This window comes from Artibeus jamaicensis, unplaced genomic scaffold (assembly GCF_021234435.1).
Source record: "Artibeus jamaicensis isolate MK-2021 breed Jamaican fruit bat unplaced genomic scaffold, CSHL_Jam_final contig_588, whole genome shotgun sequence".
Lineage (NCBI taxonomy): Eukaryota > Metazoa > Chordata > Mammalia > Chiroptera > Phyllostomidae > Artibeus > Artibeus jamaicensis.
In genome coordinates, this window is record NW_026521895.1 from 1650568 (window position 1) to 1671643 (window position 21076).

At 39.4% G+C, this 21076-nt stretch overlaps 1 protein-coding gene across 5 annotated transcripts in view; it reads right to left on the reverse strand.

Moving 5' to 3' along the window:
* AKAP6 (A-kinase anchoring protein 6) overlaps positions 1-21076 on the reverse strand; it is a 485646-nt gene that overhangs the window by 205166 nt on the left and 259404 nt on the right. For 4 of the 5 annotated variants that reach the window (XM_053670522.1, XM_053670524.1, XM_053670523.1 and 1 more), the window contains exons 6-7: positions 19360-19456; positions 18067-18233 (exon numbers count right to left, since the gene is read on the reverse strand). In XM_053670522.1, coding sequence (XP_053526497.1) covers positions 18067-18233; positions 19360-19456 — 264 coding nt within the window. The remainder of the gene's footprint in view (positions 1-18066; positions 18234-19359; positions 19457-21076) is intronic. The other variant, XM_053670525.1, reaches the window with a different exon arrangement.

Here is a 21076-nt window from a genome sequence, read left to right on the forward strand (position 1 = left end):
TCCACAACTGTAACTTCTCTTCAGGAAACTGCGACTTGAAGCAATTTAAAATGTTATGACGGGCTTAGGTAACAACCATGTGGACTCCTGATTCTTCATTCCTTTTCTGTTAATGGGGTCATTATATTATGGTGGATGCAGGATGCAAGAACTTCATGTACTTTATTAAAAGGAGACTATTTTTCTCGAACAGCGTATTTTCATCTGTCCTATTTGTCCAGTGCGTTGTTGCCACTTATGGCCACCTAACACGACAAGTGTCTTTCAGAGCTCTCTTTCCACAATTGTGTGGAGATCTGGGTTCAGAAACCCAAAGCCTTGCTCTTTATTTGCACTAGATGGATCACTTCTTACTATCACTGCAAATAACTAAAATAAGCTTCTATCAACAAAGCCCTTTTTGTTCAAGATCACAATACAATTAAACAGGAGAGGCGGTCCCTCTGCCTTCTCAGCACCCCTTTAACTCATGTTAACTCACTTGACTACTCTATTCTCTTCTCCAAACATTGTACACAAACCAAACAATTTACTGACTCTGCTATACACCAATCCCCAGGGTCCCCAGTCCTCCCTGAGCCGACCATGATGATGGCTGTCAGCGCAGTCAGGTGCAGACAGACAACGGGGCCCGCTCACTGCTCAGTGCTTGTTAGGAGACCAATACACGGAAACTCTGAGGACAGGAAATACTGCTTTATGGGCTGGGAGTTTAAAGACTAGGCCCTATGTGCTGAAAAAGCTACCTGGAAAAACTTCCTTATTCTGTCGTCTTTGTCAGCAGCTGTGGTCACAGTTCTCTTTTCTCTAGAGACTGACCCCACAGAGACAAGGCTGGAAGTGAAGCAGCAAGCACTTTGCAGAAAGGAATTTACTGAGGCTCCGTGGGTAAGGCCGTGAGAGCCAGAGCCTCTCCTTGACGGCGCTCATTTTAAGTGGCCCATTCTCCTTTCCTGACTTAAACTAAGTCCTACAAAATTAATGGGCCAGGAGTAGGGAATATGGGAAGTAGAAAGGAATTAGCGACTTCATATTCAATTGCCAGCCAACCGGCAGATTTCACATGTTACCTTTTGAATACCAGACCTACCAAGAGTAAATAATGAATGCACAGTCATAGAAGCAATTTACTGTATGTACATAAATGTCAATAAAATCTTAACATCAAAGATATCATAATAATTATTTCCAATGACAATTATAAACACTAAAATATATTTTAAGAATTCAGATCCTGTACCTGTTCAATTTCAGGACCTAATCACAAGGATGTAATACTAGATAGAGCTCAAAAAGTATGAAAATGTCACATCTTGAATTTGGAGGGTCCAAGGGCCTACATTTTTTCTCTGAAAAGGAACTCCAGGCGTCACAGGATGGTGGGCAGAAGGCATGACTTATGCTGGGACTAATTTTTCTGGAACCTTAACAGCTCCCACCACCACCACCTCACTACCATCCAAGGCCCCTATTGCGAAGCCTGAGTAGTGGTGCCTCAAAGCGGCTGTTTTCAGGCCTGTTTTCCTTTTCACATCCATTCCTTCTGCCTCCAGTTCTAAACACAGTCTCTGCTTCAGATGGGGTCTTGGTTCTCATGCCCACCTCCTCTCGGATGCAGTGATTCTCCTTCATTCCATGTCCCACCCAAAGTTTCTCGCTATAGAGCAGACCATGGCCACAGCCCCCAGCTACCCTTACACGAGAGCAGGGTGTTGAATTCCTACTCTGGCAGCAAGTACAGGAGCTTAGGAGTGTCTGAGATGACCCTGGTCTTCTTAGCAACCACATGTGAACTAGTTAACCATCCCACGCTGATAAGACTTCTGTGTACATCATCTAATCTCTTCAACAATCCTGTGAGAGAGGACAGTGGCACTGTCATTCCTCCTGCAGATGACCACACAGGTGCAGAGAGGGAACTCTCAAACTTAATGATCCCTGGGGACAGCACCTTACATTTGCCTATGGCTGATGGACTTATTTTAAGCTCTCAGTTATCCAACTCTGGCATATATCTATTTGTCTGTATCATTATTTCTAGTCACAAAGTCAGTTTCTCTCCAGTTCTAAAAATAATTGATAACATTTAGTCTTGGAAAAAATATATTTTTCTTCCTCTCAAACCATGTCAATCACTATACTATCACTACTGTATCATATGATATATTCTTATTACAGTTTGTTTGAAATATTACCTTTACCAAATCAATATACCTTTTCTTTACCATCAGAACAATTTAAAGGTATTAATAAAATGAAGCACTAAGCAATTAAAACGAAATAGTAGAAACTAAATAGCTGTAGATGGTACATTCTTCACCAACTTTTGTAACTTTTATCAAACGTAATGGAATTTTCAAACACGTTCTGTTAAGAATGATGATCTTATAGCAATTATAGGAAATTAAAAAATAAAAACAAAAAAAAGGCATTTTACTGAAATGACATACTTGACTGACCTCCCTGGGAACTCAATAACAACTATTAGGTTGTTAAGTTTTTTAAAATTATAATATGAGGTCAGCTGCCACACTTATTAATTCACAAGTGGTATACCTAACATGTTAGCGAGCTGACACAGAAATAACCCTGTTTAAAATGTCAAAAAGGCCACATTTCCAAATATGGACAATACGAGGTTATTTGCTTGTTTGTTTTTGGTTACAAAATGTAAAGTTATAAAACATCTTGCATTAAAAGTATACTTCATTTTAGTTTTATAAAATTTGCTTAGATTCCATCATATCAATTAAATGTAATCTACATAATCTCAGGGGGGTTACAGATCAGTTTAAAAACTGATACAAATATTTAAAGAACTAACAGAAATAACAAACCTAAAAACACCCATAATTAAAGTATTTTGATTCTGTTGTATATTCATTGTTCATCAAGTCACATTTTCTTGAGACCAGGGTTTGAGGGACATAAACTTGCCACTGCTGTGTACAGAGCAATGAACAAGAAATCTGAGGTAGGACCCCAAACACCCGGGATTTACTTATAAAAAGCTGTGTATGTATTCTTACATGTTTAAACTTTAGCCACATTCAGAGTACTCTACATTTGATACAATATCGAAATGTTTTTCCACTGCTCAAAACAGTGGAAAATTCATTTTTGTTTCATGGCTTCCACATCAGCAAAATGGTTCCCTTTGAGGACTTTTAAAATATATATATATATATATATTTTATTAATTATGCTACTACAATTGTCCCATTTTTTCTCCCCTTTATTTTTTAAACTTTTTATAATTTTATTTTATTTTAATTGTTGTTCAAGTACAGTTTTCTGTCTTTTACTCCCATCCCAGCCCACCCCCCCAGTGCTCCCCACCTCCCTCCCATTTCCATCCCCCTTAGTTGTTGTCCATGTGTCCTTTATACTAGTTCCTGTAAACCCTTCCCCTTTTCCCCTGAAATTCCCTCCCCTCTCCCCTTTGAGGACTTTTTTTATCTGGGGAAACAAAAAAAAAGTTACTTGAGGTGAGATGGAGAAAATAGGAATGGTAGGACATGCGGGTCATGCCGTTTTTGGTCAAAAGCTGCTGAACACTCAGTGCAGTGTGGGCCGTTGTGCTCATAAAACACCCATCATGAAATGGGCAAACATGGTGAAAGAGTCTTCAAAACAAATTCACTGATGCAGACTGCAGCCTCTCACAACAACACCAGCTGGTTCACTGATACAGATGGGTTCCTAGAACACTCACCTAGTGGGGGAAGCCTGTATTATAAGGGGCTTATCCTCCAGAAGATAATGCCATTGTGGGTTTTTGGGGGGGCCTTCCCCGTGTAGTTTCCCCACCTTTAAAGAATATATGACCTGAAGAATATCTTCAATCAAAATTCAAAAAGAGAATGTGATATGGGAACATTGAGAAAATTCAGATTCATTGGACTCAGATGGGTACTGGGTGTGAGTTAAAAGGACTGAACAGGTGGGAAAGGCCACGGAATAAAGAGCAAAATGACAAGAGCATAGAAAAAAGGACAATCTGGTCAGTTTTGGAGACTAGAAGTAGGTCCATATGACTCCAGTAAATGAAGACAAAAGAGACTCAAGGGAACAAAACTTGAGAGAAAGGAACTTTATTGCTAGGTGATGGACAACCAATGAAGCATTCTGGGTGGTAACTACTGTGCAAGTGAAAAAGAGGCAGGAGAGGCAATGACAGGAATGTCAGCTTGGGAGGCTGGTGTTCACACTGTGTCCTGTGGCCCTGCAAACTCTGCAGAGGTCAGGCACGGAGAGTGCTAGGGAAGACCCCAGTGGGGCAAAGCTTCCAGGTTCTGAGATGAGCAAGAAATTTTACTTTTCTTTGTTTTACATGTATGAGCTTCTAGTAACATTTGGTCTGAAAACAGGTGCTGGCTAGTACTTTTTTAAATTAAAACCACCAATGAGGATCAAATGTTTTACTTATAGATTAGGGATCTAAAGCTCAGAGAAGTCTTAAGTGAACACTGATGAGAATAATTTCAATAGAGTGACTGTGGCCAAAGGCACCATGTAGCAATAAGTTGAAAAGTAAGAGGTTAAAAAAATGATAGCTTAGCAGCAGGGGCAACAAAGTAAAAGAAAGTATTTTGATATGTGACAGGTAGAGAAATATTTAAATTGTCTAACACTCCCTATAGTAATTTCCTATAACAGTGAATTTGTCACATAGGATGTGTGTGTCCCCTATAAAAGAAAATCCCAAATCCTCTAATAGAACAAGGCTAAGCAAAGAGGAAAGTTATTTGAAATGCTGAAGGTTTAGTTAACTTGGCTGTTCAATGATACAAAGAATACACGCACATCTTTCCCCTCTGTCACCCTTGGCATATAAGCTTTGACCTCAACCTAGCTCTATTCATAGAGACAAAATGGCTATCACAGTCCAGCCTCACCTCCTTGTGAAAGTACCCAGAACTCAAAGGGAACTTTTCCTTCTGTTTGTCTCTTTCTATAAGAAAGAAAACCTTTTCAAAGCAAGAAACTTCTTTCATATCCTATGGTCAGAAGTGCATCAATTGTTTGTGCCTGAACCAATCATTAACATAGAGCAGGGTGGGGGCTCCTGGTAGTTTGATTCTAACTGTAATTTACTAACTATAATTCACTGTGACTCACTGCATGAGCTGGGGAATACAGTCTACCTCACCTGAACTACATAGCATGAAAGAAGGTAGGTGTGTAGATAAAAATAGATTATTCTGTTAGGAAAGAGGAGGAAAATGGCTATTGGTTAGGTGGTCCATGTGCCTACAAATAAGCTTAATAACCATTGTTTGATGCAGCTATTGATGATTATATTATTATTAGAATATCCCCAACCCATTTCTCTTTTATGAGAAGTGTGCCTATACTTTCCTTTTTAAAAAGATTTTATTTATTTTTAGAGAGAGGAGAGAGAGGGAAACATCCATGTGTGGTTGCCTCTTGAGCAGCCCCTACTGGGGACCTGGCCTGCAACCCAGGCATGTGCCCTGAGTGGGAATCAAACCGGCAACCCTTTGGTCTGCAGGCCAGCTCTCATTCCACTGGGCCATACCAGCCGGGCATTATACTTTCTAATATTCATTTTTACCATTTATGGGAAGAAAGAGAACTAATGATTGTCTAGTAAAAGTACACAAAATGAAAGCTTATGTTTCAAGGCATTCTTTGAAAGACGCTGTTGTGAAACGACATCTGCTTAAAATGCAGGATTTCCAAAGATTCTATCTTCAAACTCTTTTACCCAATTTCCCTTTTGTATATTAATCAATAGAGAATAGTCATTAAGCTTTTTGTGTACAACTGAGACTACAGGGATCTGCACACAATGATAGAAAATGCTATTGTCAAGGGTCTGAAACAGGAATACAGCTGAAAACTACTACACAATTGGATAAAATACGAAAGTAATTACAATGGAAGAAAAACACTCTGAACACCAAATTCACCTTTACCCAGTGATATCTTTATTCACATCACTCTTGCTTTTGTTCTACATTAGACAGTTAATAATTCTTAGACTTTAACCAAAGAGGGGGGAAATTCTCAATTACTAGTTAACAGTAATAGTTACAAACTTTCTACTTATTAGGAAATGAGATGATTTTATTTCATTCTAAAATGTAATAAAAATTAATAGCCAATTTAATGACTTGTATTCTGTTGAGTCAAATTAGTCTAACTTACTTGAGCAAAAACACATCATGGCATGAGAACTTCACTTATGAGAGCGGCAGAGGGGCTCGGAAATGGCCATTTTATAATATGTCATTCTTAGAAGGGTTTGTGAAGAGGAAAGACAATGTGTGATCAGAAAAGGAGATCAGTGTGAAGAAGCCCAGGTTCTGGAAGCTCCTGAAGTCTTGAGTAATGGGGAAAATCCCAACACGTTAAGCTGGTTGGCATTACCCTACAATAGTCACCATTGCTGATACTATTGAGCCTGCCTGGCATCAGCATCACGAGTTTATATCACGTGCTTATTTGTTTACTGTCAATGAGGAAAGGAAGAAAAGCTTTGGCCATGAGGGGTTGAAAAGGAGAAAAGAGCTGAGAAAAAAAGGTGTTTTTCAAAATTTGTAATAATTCAAAATGCATAGCCCTCAAATTATGAATAAACTTCAGAAGGTGCAGATAAGTACTCAAGTTTAAATATGTTGATGAAGCAGCTGATTTCTTTCTTTTGGTCTCACAACTAGACCAAAAATTCCTAACAAAAAATTATTGATTTTACTGGTTTTAGGCAGATGAAACTACCCAATGAAATTCAATATTTCCCCATCTAGCTAATGACAGTGAGAAGAGGCATCAAATTAATGACAGTAGGAAAATAAATTGGACTGATCAAGTTTAGAAAAACACATAAGTGTGTGTTTTATGGAGACTGTTCCAGAGAAGTGGGTCAGGCCATTTTGCAGAGTAGAGCTGCCCAAACCTGTATTTCCTACAAACGGCTGGCACTGTAGAAACTATATTATATTAAGTAAACCACATTCATCAATTACTAGAATGATGTGTATATGTACACAGATTATAGTGCACCAAATATAATATGCCAGAGATTAGACTTTGTTAGAGATTGAAATAGTGGTATGGTTCAGTTCTGCCCAGTGAATTTATGTCAACTGAGAGACCTTTACCTTCTCAGGTTCAAGCTCACTTAATTTTGTTAGAGAACTTTAGAAGCAAAGACTACAGATTTCATCAAGCAGCGTGCTGGTCAGCTGCTAAGTCACATTAGATGCTTTTACTCTTTTTCAAAGTGGCAACTCAGAGTATATTTTTTCAGCGAGTCTGCTTAAATAAAGACTTTCTAAAAATCTAACAATCTATTAAAATAATTAATCAACTGACCCAACTCAAGGAAGGACAAAAATAATAATGAAATCAAATTTCTCCTTTTTACAGTGTGAATTGCTAGTTATTTGGGGAGAATAGTTGAAATGGCTCTTTTAAAGACTGTGAGGCAAAGAAAATGGGAGAGAATTGGAGAAAAGAAGAGCAGAGGGTAGAACAGAATTGTGTCACTATTTACACAGCTAAGAAAATATCATGGAAGATGAGATGATAAAGTGAAGTTCTGTCTTTAGCTTTGACAATATTAATATTATAAATCAACCATCAATGTTACATATCAATGTAATTATAAAATTAAATAAAAATATTTTAGCTCAAATAATGTTGAAAGCCCATCAAACGAGAAGGTGTGGGCTGTAGCTGCTGTGCTGGGGAGTCATGGACAGCAGCCCCCTTCCGTGTTCGCTACGGATTTAAATGGACGTCCAAGATAACAATGGAAGGGGTGTCATGAGGCTGTGTGAGATTAACCACCAAATGTGTGGTGCAAATAGTAAATGCAATAGAATTTAGAAGGTGTAGCGATCACTTAGGCTGGAAAATTGTGGGAATTTTTTATTGAGAGTGTGACATTTGAATCCCACTCTTGTTCTCCAGTCCTTTCTCACCCTCAACCCTCCTTTGATTCAAATGATCACCCCACTGACTAATTACAGTGAATTTTCCTTCATTCTAAATCCTTCGGCTTTATTCCCTCTTTACTATTTTGCTTACCACCCAATAGTTCTTTCTCTTTTATCTCAAAAGTTATACTCTCCCTTCCTGAAACTCACAGATCCACTTGATTCACTTCCCCTCCCTTCTCTGAATCATTGTGCTCGTTCATCTTCTTTCTCATCCTTCCTGAAACCACCTTCTTCAGTGGTGCCTTTTTAACTATTCCTATTCTATGTCTTATAAACATGCTAAGGCCACCCTATCCTATGAAAAGTTCCTTTGACCTGCACCTCCACTGTCCCCTGGCTGCCAGCATTCTGGGAGGCAGGGCTGGGAGCTTCACTGTTGAGCATGTAGATTCTCGTATCATTAGCACTGATCCCCACTGCAAGAAGCTTCAGGCTTGCATTTTCAACTGAGCATTGCACACAACTGCATAGAGATGATTTTTCAGGCTTCCCGTATTCCTAAATCATTGTTTTCAAACTTGCCTATACTCTAGAATCAACTGCCGAGATTACAGAACTATCTGTGCCCATGTTATGCACCCAAATATTGTTATTAATTGGACACCAAGGTCACTGTCCTCCATTTTCAAAACTGCTCCTTATCAAAATGTGTCCAACTTCAATTAATGGTAACACTATTCACCTAACTGCCCAGGTTCCATTCCTTTGGGTTATCATTAACTTTTCCCTCAGCTCTCTAATCCCTGTATAACAAATCCCAATATATCCTCTTCCATAATATTGCTTCTTTTTTCTCTCTTTATTATTATAGCCACTGCTTTACTTTAGCTGCCTTCAGTAATTGTACTAGTTTCCAAGTTCATTGTCAGTTCCTCCTCTTTCATCCTGTTTTTGCCACCTGCTTTCTATGGCTACATACAATCATCAAAAATGCTCATGGCACACTAGTAAAACAAACTCTCCGGCTGATATTCAAAGCTCTCTAGTATATAGCTCAAAGCTTTTCAGACTTTATTTTCCACCATATTCTTACCCTTCCCATAAACACATTTCTCATAGTTCCCCTTTCCCGTATTTCTATGTCACTTCCTCCACCTGGGATGCTCTCCCCCTCATATCTTCTTATGAACAATTTATCAGAATATTAGAGACCTCCACAAAATCCGTCTACCCCAGACGCCATCAGATTGAAATAATGTTTCCTCCCCCAATACCCCTATCTCTTAAGTGCCTTATTATAATATTTATCACACAGCCTGCCTTAATTTAGAATTATGTATGTGGACAGCTGTCTCCCCTCCTGGGCAGTGAGCAAAGAGAGTTACAGTATTCTCTCCAGAGCTATGAAATCACAATGTAGTTACATATTCAATATTTGTTGATTTTAAGATAGATAAGACCAGTATAAATAGAGAGAATGGGAAAAGCCCTGGGCAAAAGCAAAGAGAAAAGAAAGAGAAAATGCATTTGGAAGATGATGAATCAACTAGATCATTTAGAAAAAGAGACAGTGACGTGAATCTTTACTAGACAGGTGGAGTCAATGACAGGAAGAGGAGTTTGACCTGTACTCGGTCAAGCAAAGTTTTTAAAGAGACCCTGAGTATGCCTGAGTGACTAGCATGTGTTTGGAGCCGGAGTTTTTCCATCGGTAAAGTGAAAATGATGACAGGAGCTCTGACTGCTAGTATCACTGGGAAGAATGAATGAGACAATTCAGGCACAAGGCTTGACACAAACCTAGACCACAGTGAGCCTGCTCTAAATGCTAACCTCACCAATAGAGTGAGTTATAAACACACACACACACACAGGGTCATACAATAATATCTGACCCAAAAAGAGTGAGGAAAGCTTTTTCTGGCTTTGATATCCAGAGGGAGAGAAAGAAAAGAATAAGAGTGAGACATGAAAGCATTAATGTCCATGAAACAGACTTGGACAGTTTGCTTCACTGGACATGTATTTTCCTTCTTTTATCTTTCTCCCTCTGATCCTTCTTTTTTTTTAACTTCTTTCTTTTCCTTTGTCTTAGACTCTTGCTTTAGGGTTCCTTTCTTACCTCTCCCCTTTCTAACTCAGCAAAATCTATGGCCTTGCTTAGCCCCATAGTGGGCAACACTAAACGAGTGTTAGCCTCTGCAGGACAAGTAAGTACAGTTGACCCTTGAACAACTCGGGGTGTGTTTCCCACCCCCCTAGGCAAAAATCTATGTATAAGTTTTGTCTCCCCCAAAGCTTAACTAGAAATAGTCTACTCTTGACCAGAAACCTTATTAATAACATAGACAATTAACATGTGTTTTGTATATTATATGCATTACACTGTATCCTTACAATGAAGTAAGCTAGAGAAAAGAAACTGTTATTAAGAAAACCAGAAGGAAGGAAGAGAAAGCACATTTAGAGTACTAAATATATTTACTGAAAAACTCGGCATGTAAACTAGCCTGCACAGTCCACATGCGTGTAGTCCAAGGATCGGCCATATAATGAGGAGACACCGCCACCCCAACCCAACGCAAAAGGTCCTGGACGCTGCAGTGAGGCGGATCCCTGGGCTCTGGCCAATCCAGTTAATGTTTCCTGAGAAATATTAACTTTCATTTAGGCGCAGTAGGAGGTAACCCTGGGAATGGTCTGTAAGTCCTGGTGTCAAAGAGCACCGTAGTACATTAAAAAATATCTCCATCTCTGTTAGCATCTGAACCACATAAATGGCTACATTCCAGCTAAAAAGGAAAAAGCAGAATGTGGACTCCTCGATGCCTTTTGACCTCACTGGATGGGAGAGATACTGTGGGTGTAAGAACAGTTAAACAAGCATTTGGAGCGTGCAGCGCATTGAGCACAGTTGTGTGTACATTTGAAAGCTGCTGTTTTATAAGAGGTCCTCAGTGACTTGATAAACATGAGAGCCAGAGCAAAGTAATCCCTTTAGCAGGGCTCTCTCTAGCTCAGCCCACTCCTCTGCCAGAAACAACACATTCCAGGGGGAAAAGTGTAAATCACACAGTGAGGTAATTGTTTCATGCTTTCAAAAATTTACTTATTAAATTCAGTCTTTTTTCAGAAGCAAGCCTGTATCTTGCCTTCCGTTTTGTGCTTAAACACTTCCAGATATTTTTTTAAATGTTGGCCTCCACTGTATATTAAAAAGCCCCTCTAATGTGTTTACTATATATTACCTTTAATACAGATCAGGCTGAGTTACAAAATGTGAGTTCTACTGAAAAAGGACTGTTTTCCATAAAATGTAACTTTGCATCCAAAATCATGCAACATTGCAACTCTAGGTAGTATAGATTCAGAGGCTAGGCACTCTTTGATAAATAAGGAAAAAAATAGACTATGTATCTACTAAGGTCAATTCCTTGTGTTGTTGATTAGAGACACCAAAGAATTTCACTCCCAGATTCTTGCTAAGGCAAATACGTCTACCCACCCTCAAGGCCACCAGCAATGGAAGAATACTATGAAAAATCAAGGTAAGTATGGCCTTATAAATCATGTGGTCCATGATAGGGCCAACCATTAAGTGTCATTTGATTTAGTAATATTTTTATCATCTCAATCGTTTTTCGGTCACCTTAGTAGAGTGGCAGAGTATTAAAACAATTCCTTGTCTTGGATTCACCCATACATCTGATAATATGCAAATTTAAGTGCCTCAAGGAGAGTAGAGAAACTATTTTTCATTCCATTCCATCACAAATTTAGTAACCACAACTGATCTTCAGAGAAATAACTCACTTTTGTTTCTGTCTTTCAAAAACACTTTTGAAGAAAAGTTGCCCTTCTGATAACAAAAAAAAAAGGACTACTGAAGAATCCACAGTTGAAGAAAGGGCTCTCCCTAGGTACTGCATATCAGGACTAAGCTCATACAGTTTAGCAGGAAGGGCCTGGCTCGGATACTGCCTTTCAGGAAGAGCTCTGCACAGAAGGGGCGAAATCGGTAACGCTTTTACTACTCATTTGCTTGCATCAGGAACCCCATTCCATTTCAATCTGCCGACATCCTAATTAAGATGATCTGAATCTTAGGTGATCTATTATTCTAGATCTAAGATAGCCCGCTCTACACTAGACAAGATGTTACACTGTGTGCTTACACTGAGATGATAAGACCGCTGGACAGAAAAGCATGTCTTTCCTCATGTCTGGCCCAGCACTGGGCTGAGCTCTCTGTCAGCACTCGATAAATAATGGCCAGGCCTTTGCCTGTTGTCTTTCCACTATGTTAGGCATAATTTAATCTTAATATATCACTTCTGGTTCCTTTGACAACATATACCTGTACTTCCTTTTTTTTTAACAGGAGAGAGTAAAGTATCTCAAGTAGTTTTTTTAGATATGTATGTATCAATGTATGGGAGACCAGCAACATAAATATAATTCCCATGCATTACCTTAATGCTGTTTCTGAAGATCCTATATTAAAGAACATGCTAATTACATTAGCTTTTGAGCCAATGAAGAAAAGAATATAGAGACAATGTTTTGTCTCACCAAAGCTTTGGAAGAATCAGAATCAAATTCCATAATATCCAGCTGTACTCTTATCCCAGGGGCACTATATGATACGGAATAAAACATCATCTAAGAGGTGCTTCCAAAGTCAGCATCTTTCTCTCCCTCAAGTTAAAGAAAGTTACCCCTCACTCTTCAGCATAAAAACTAAGTTATAGCTTGGGTTCCTGGTAAACAGACACAAAAATGCACGTTAACATTAGACTTGCCCTCCCTGACATCGCAAGAAAGACCAAATGGTCAGTGACACCCCCAAGTTAGAGGCACACACGCATATTCCTTTTCGGCCAATACCCAGAACTGCCATCTTGCTAAGGCTGAGCAAACATGTTTAAGAAGTGTCCTTAAGCTCTCTTTTGTACTACTGGTGAAGAGATAACATTGATGACCTTCAGAGTCTGATGTCCATTTCCAAAGGGATGAGAACTTCAATTTAAGAACCTCAAAGAAGGCGGATTTTTTTAAAAAAAGCACAACCCTAGAGTTCAAACCAGCTAACCCTCTGCCTCCTTTCACTGAGGAAATGAAGATGTTGATTGGAACCCGGGCTGAGTCTTCTTCTTATAGCTGTAAAGTCTTCTGAATTCATAATAAAATGTTTAAATATTCTTGGGTTTGGAAATGTACCTGTCTCTTTAAAGAGGACGAAGGTAGCACTGTTGTGTGCTTCCAGTGACGTCACGTGGGGAAGTCCCAGACTTGATTCTAGGGTATCGGTAAGAGGGCGTACTGTACAGGTGAAACGTAAAGCTCTGGAGGATCGGAACATTATAAAGAAGGCAATGTGCAAAATTTAAGAAAGCTCCTTGCTTTCAGGATTTTAGGGTCTTGCCTTAAAGGTCAAAAAAAGAATGTAGCCTTTCTTAGGAATTAAATATTCACTGAGTTTTGAAATCCCTCCATCTATATATATTCAAAATTGAACATACTGACAACCTAGTTTAAGGTAATAAATTTTCACCAATCTAAAAGAAAATGTATAACTACAAGTATATTTTCAGTTCTTAGATGTCAGTGCTGAAGCTCTATTTCTAGAATTGGTGAGTTCTGCTTTCTATTTCCATGTATAAAAGATCTCGCAGTGCTGGGAAAACACTTTTTTAAAGAATGAAATACAACAAACAAGGTACGCTGCCCAGTCCTGGGGGAGAAGTTCCCAGGAAATTCTTTGAATTTCCCACTGTCTTCCTTCTTTACAAGATTTCTAAGACCAAGTCCTTTTCTTCAGTCCCTCAAACAAGGCAAAAAAGAAAAATACCCCCTAGATATATTCCTCAGATTTTCTATTTTGCTTCTCAAGTTCCCAGTAGCTTCTGAAGTAAACCTAAGAAGAATTCTAGAGTTATTTTCTATTGTGCTTTAATTTGAGTTCCCCTTTTAGGTTGAAGATGAAATAGATGATCATAACTGCTGTGCTCGGAGGCGCACTTCCTGGTGCCGTTTGTACAGAATCCGTGCAAGGTCAGTCATGGAGGTAGGGCTGCCGTGATAGATACCAAGTCAAGTCCAGCTTTGAGTCTTAGAGAAGTTCAGGGTGACCCATTTCGGCTTGCTCTATTTTAGTGGAATACAACAAGAAAAATTTCTCCTTAAACAGTACACATTAGATATATCCTGTATCGTGACCTCACTCTGGCTTGGCTCGGGTCAGTCAGGGATATAGGAGGAACTGCTCAAGTCACTGATCCTCAAGGGTCATTTTTTGTCACATTGTGAGGCTTGGTGTCGACTGAGGCAAGCCAGACTAAACATCATCCACAGGACCCCAGGTTTCAGCCACAACACATTTTACGTGTCCAGATCTTTTACTTGCTCTTCTCACTGCCTATTACGTTCATTCTGGCAAAAATCACTCCCTGACCCCCAACTACCATTTAAAACATCACCTCTACTGTTAATGTTTCCTTGATGCCCCCAAATCAGGTTGCTGTTTCCTTCTCTGTGTACCCACAGACCTTTGTACCTATCCCTGTTGGAGCATTTACCAGATCCTATTATAATTATTTGCCTGTTGTCTCCTCAACTAGAATGTGAAGCCTTGTATATTTACCCCAGACTCACTATGTGTTGGGCACTATCCTAAACACTTTAGAAACACCAACCCCTTAATCTACATCACAACCCACTGAGGCAGACACTAGCCTTGCCTCCCTTTTACAAATGGGGAACCTGAGGCACAGAGAATGGAGTCGTTTTCCCAGGAACACATAGCTAGTAAGTGTCAGGGGCTGGACTCAGCAGTCTGACTTCGGAGTCTGAGCTCCTCCTATTATTCTTTGTGTTTGCCTAAGGGACTAAGGGAAGTAGTTCATCAAAATTAAACAAATAAAAAGAACGATCATTCGGATTTTTCCATAGATTCCTAAGCTTAAACTTAGAAAGACATTTTCTTTGTCATAAAATTGATTTCACCTTCTCCCTCTACTGTGAATGAGTTCATTTGTCCAGAGAAAATTCAGCCCAATCTGGGGAAGAAAAAACTGGCTGGGAGGTAGAAGGGCTGGGCTTTTGCTGACTCAGCCACATTAAATCTTAACTTCCCAGCACCTCCTGCAGGTTGCACATCTGCAAATACCTACAGCTCCTCATAGCTGCTTCTAGTTGTACTGTGTACATAGAAGGACAGGAAATGCTTTGGACTGGAAATACTATTACCGTGTTTTTTGGACTATAAGATGCACTCACCCCAATTCCCAAATTTGGGAGGAATAATGGTTGTTAATGCTGCTGTTGAGTTCTGTTTACATTAACATTGCTGAAATATTGTGTTATTTATGTTATTAAATATTTTACCACTTTTTTTTTGCTTCAAAAATTTGTTCCTATTTTCCTCCTCTAAAACCTAGGTGCATCTTATGTTCCAAAAAATACAGTCATAAGAAAACCCCAAGTTATTCTTTGTAAACTGATGTGATTCCAGGAAGATATTTTCACACTGGGGACAATTCAAATAGAGAGGAGTTTCATTGCTGTTGTTTGTCTAGCACCCGACTCATTAGGAATTGGATGCATTTATTTTTCTTCCTAATATTTAAACTCCTCTCTTTCATGCTGTGTGAAAACCCAGGTGGTGGGAGAATAAAGGTGCCCATGCGGGAGAAGGGTCTTCTCAGAGCCTGTGACAGCGGCCTCCTAGGAGCTTGTGGAACGCAGATGCCGGGCTCCACCCAGGAGGCTCTGGTGCGTCTGAGGCAGGGAGGGCATGGGCAGGCAGGCCTCTCTCTGAGAAACGCTGACATTGTCTCTCTTTCCATAATGCATACCTTCTCCTCATTGGGTCATTGTCTTTATTCCATCTCAGTACCTCACTACAAAATCACCTGATTTTAAACTTGCAGATCCAAATCGGCCCTGGTGAACAGAACTGCTCATTTTCAACATAGGTCTTTTATTAATTTAGGCGATTGCACCATCTCCACTGTTCCACTTTGGCACCTCCCCACTCCCCCCACTCCAAGCTCCACACCACAGCCAGGACAGGTTTCTTCACTGCAAACCAATGATGTCATTTCCCTCCAAAGCCCTTCCCCTTGGCTAACCTTACCCAGTCCTCCCTCTCTCCTGTTACGCTGCCCTGCGCAGAGACTGTTGCTTCCTGAAAGAAGTGTCCTTCGTGTCCTCATCATAATCACTTCCCCCAGCCTAGCTTCTGGTCGCTCCCTTTTCCTTCAAAGCAAGCACAGTCTATAAAGGCATGACTATTAGATTTAAATCTGTCTCCTCACTTCACCACAAGCTCCATGAGGCTAACTGCCCATCACCATACCCTGTGCTAAGCAGCGCCAGCAAGAGTCAGTGCTCCAGGTAGTGAGGAAAATGGGTTCTGGGGCCTAAGGGTTCCCATTCAAATCCTAGCTCTGCTACTTAGTACCTGTGTGATCTTAGGCAAGTTATTTAACTTCTCTGGGCCTCTATTTTCTCCACTGGGGACTATGAAAGGACTATCTTACAGGTTTGTTGTGAGAATTAAATAAAAAATACACAGAAGTGCTGCAGAACAGTGGCTGGCATGCAGAATGCATCCAATACAGGATAGCTTCTAAAAAGTAAGCACTCAGCATACTTTTGTTTAGTAAGTAAAACACAACCGAGTTGGGTGTCCTTTCTCATCACCACGGCCGCAGCCTAAGTATCACGTCCAGTCAACTCCTCCCTGGAGTCCACTCCTTGAAAGAGCTCCGCTTCTGCCCTGAGCGGTCTGCTGGCCAAGCTCTCCATCTTGTATTATTAGTTCCAGCTTTCGTCTGCTCATCGTCACTTCCTAAAGCTATGTGCTTGTGTGCCAAGCCACCTGTTTCCTTCCTCCAAGTATTTCCTGAGACGTGGCCTCCTCCATGGAACCTTCTTTAAGTAGAACCGAGCTCAACATTCTATCCTCTGTTTCCAACGAATAAGTTAAAGGTTGCTGTTTGAGGTTCCAAAGCTATAAACTATGTGAGCATTTGCCTGGACAAATGGCCTCACCATTGCAGGGCAGTCTGAATTCCTCCTGTGCCTACACTGAAGGATGTGAGTCTAGGGGGGAAAGGGTTTGTTTAACTTGCTTTGCACATGTTTAGCACAATGCCAACCCACATGGATGCTGAATAACTGTGACCTGATGATGATTTAATTAATTGCTTTGTCCATGCCAGAAATGAAACCCTGAACTCGTAAATCTGTTTCTCCCACGTTACAATATGTTCCAATGCTGTGTCTAGTATGAGAGTGGTTTTCTGCATTTACTTTCACCAAAAAATACAAAAGAGGAGAGAAATTATGTGAAAATATCAAATTACTAAAGTTATTTTCCACATCTTGAGTCTAAAGGTACCTTTAGAACACTGTATCAAAAGGTGACTCATTTAAAGTTTAACCACATATGCTTTAAGGGTTATTTCATAAATCTAAAATGGAAAAGCAAAACATGTCAATACTTATTTTTAAAGTACTTGTTGTATTCGGCTCATGTGCCATTATGGAGAACTTACACTCAAGCAAAAAGATTTGTTGCAAAGCATATGACCTTCTTCCCACTACAATGACCATCCCCTAATTAGGCAATGCATCTGATAGTCATTAACAGGAATGAGATAATGAATCACTTTCTCTCTTCTTTGTTAATTTGCTGTAACCAAGCGGCTAATGGATGTCAGAGCTGAGTGATTGCACTGATTATAGTGATTTATAGTTGCAACAAAACAATTTAAAATCATTCTGATTATTCATGTTTAAGATGCTTTATGTTTTGTTTACTAAATGTTTTATGTCCCCCTTTCTCCTACTGCTAAAGCACTGTCCCCCTCCTACCCTGTCACTTTTCACAAAAAGACCTGTTCCTAGAATACCTGAACATTGTAGGCTTTTTTTACTGTTTTAAAGTAAGCCATCTGATTTTGCAACAGATAGATAGATGATAGATAGATAGATAGATAGATAGATAGATAGATAGATAGATAGATAGATAGATAAAGTTTACACACTAGGAAACAAAAGCCTTAGGGGCAGAAAGAAAACTTCAGTGGTACCTGGTTCAAAAAAATACAGGAGTGAGAGGAAATACAGCAAACTTCAAGCTACTTACCTTGGGGCTTCGAGTCCCGTCCTCATCCCCCACAGACACATCAGTAGCCAGGATCTCAGCTTTGATGGTGTCCAGAGCCCGGAGAATCCAGCTGTGCTGCCGTTTGATTTGCCTCTGCAGCTCCTTCCATTGACTTGCAATCATCCGCAGCATGTCCTTTAGTCCTTCTCCAGAAAAAGGGCAAAGCACAAGTTACAGCCTTGACTGCATCTGTGCCATTATTATTTAGTAGATCAGAGGGTTATTTCAAACAATAAACATTATTTTAAATGACCATTACCATCACCTGCCATATTAGCATTTTCACTCAAAATAGACACTGGGAATTTTTGATTTGACATAGAGCATAAGGACACAAAAATGGTATAACCACACAGATTAATGGCTTGGAACTTAACCTGGATTCAGTATATTGACTAAAAAAAATGCATGTGGAACAAAAATCATAATATGTAAATATTATTATCTAAAGCTTCACATTCTGAACAAAAGTTCCTATGTGTAACTGTGTGGAGGCTTAAAAATGATTGGAAAGAAGTATGGAGCTAGGTAAAGTTAATCTGATGAGAAATACGGTAAATGAGCCATAATTAAGACAGCAGTCTTTAACATTAGCACATCCGATTAATGCTGCTCTTTTCTTATTTAGCTGTGTAAGCTCAAAGCAAGAGCCAAATTGTAATTCATCCTGTCTTATGGTCTTTTACTACCAGGATAACTATAACCAAATGACAAAACTATTTTTTATTTATAATCTGTTCCTCATAAATACATTAAAACTGGGGTAAGAACTGGTGTAAGGCCAAAACTCTGCTAATGCAATGACCAGCAAAGAACAGGCACAGCACTCACACATGTGAACTGACAAGGAAATAATCAGATCTTTCTAGAATGCCAGCCTTCTATCTGTAATGATATCTATAAGTACTCTAACGCATATGCATTATAACTATATGCACAATTCTCATTCATTATCTTAATGTTATTTCCAGAGCACCTACATCAAAAAGTATGTCAATGTGAAGTTTTCAGGAATGTGATTTCAATTGAAACTCAGGCGAACAGCAAGCCCCAAATAAAATGAGCAGACCATTTGGAGGCAGTATTTCATCTTATAAGTATCACAGCATTGTATGCAGTATATGAAACATTTATAAATCTTGAAGGTCAATCTGATAATGTAAATATTAATAATACATAAGGAAGTGAATATATGCAGTAATTTACAGCAACGCTTCTTCATTCTTAATAGTCTGGAGACATAAAGATTTGCAATATTTCAGGAGGATTTACCTGCTTTGTGAGAGGCAATAAGCTCGAGAAGCTGGTGTCCTTCCTCCTCCACAGCTTCCTTGAGTGCACAGTGACTGTCTACATTCAACTTGAAACTCTGCAAGGAAAAATATGAGCATCAAAGCCTGGGGAGGCAGTTTACATAAAATATCCATACAAAATCACTTGCTACTTTTTATCAAGAACTGCAGAGTCCAATTTACTCAATAGACAAACTAATTTGCAGTACTAAAAGCTATTGATATTTGGGATATGGACTCAAAATGTTTCCATTAGATTAGCAGAGTACATCTGTTTGGAAACAGCTGACAAATCTAGAAGTTCATTAGGTTTTTATGAAAAGTCACATCCCGTAGGCTATATCAAGAGTAGCAGTAGTCTATAAAATGCGCTGAATTTCTACCAGCACATATGAGCTCTTTTCTTCACTTTTTAAAAATGATAGTGATAGCACTATTTATAAACCATAAAGAATTGGCAGCATAAATTATATTAGCCTTCTGTACACATATATAAATCCATTAATATAGTAGAAATTCAGCTCTATTTTTCAGATGCCATGCAAACCATAGAATATCAAGATGGATTTAGGTGACATATTGAGGAATCAAACATGTTTCAAATCTTTGATTTTAAAATTTTATTTCTTACAATGTGCCATTGCTTTATAAATGAATAAATCAAGCATATCAGGGGCATTTTTCACTCAAGATAGTCATCCTAAAAACAAAACCTGCTGTCATGGATGACATTTCTTTCAGAAGCCTTCCTTAATGCCTTACATGGAGTTAATTACCCCCCTCTCTCTGTTACCTCTGCTCTTTATACATGCTTCTATTGTAGAACATATCATATTGTCTTCTGTTTTTCTCCTGTGCTTGGCTACCAACTTGAAAAAATAGCCAGTTTCACATTTACCTCTAACTCATGTCACATATAAATTGTTTGACAAGTGTTTGCAGGACAGTGGCTATCTGTTGAACTATATCAGTAGCACTCTCTGAAGGTGAAGGTTTCCATTTCAATATTTCAAGAAATACAGATGGTTTTCCAAATATTTTTCCATCTCTGAAATACTATAAGGGTTTCCAACCGCAGGACAGAGGTACGACAGAGAGTGATCATAGTACCCAGTCTCTTCAACCAATGGTTAGACTTCAGGATATAAAGTCATCCTTCACTTGACTAACTAGAAAAAGCATGAATTCTGAAATTACACATGCCAAACTTTGGCTTCTCTGTGATAGGGCTTCAAAATATACAACATATTTCGCTCTCACTAAACCCACTGAGAGCCATAGTATTAAGAATCTTTGTCTGGCCAAGACGGAGGCATAGGTAGAATCCCTTTGCTTCATTCTACAACCAAAAGGAGTATAACAACCAATCTAAAATTAATAAACAACCAGAAGCACCAGATAATCAAACTGCATGAAACTCCAACAACCAAGGAATTAAAAAAAATCATCCAGAACAAATAGACCTGTAAGGTGGCAGCCTGGGCCGACAAGGCTGCTGGCTGCACAGGTGGGGCAAACCGAGACTCACAGTTGACAGGGGACTACAGCGGTTGCCAAGGTGAAACTCCAGTCTCACGGGGGAGTCCTTTGGAAAGTGCACTAGAGAGGAGCAGAGCTGCATTGTCCCCTCCCTAGCCCCTCCCCCACAGGCAGCACTGCAGTGCAGCAAAGAGGGTGGCCCTGCCTGGGTGAATACC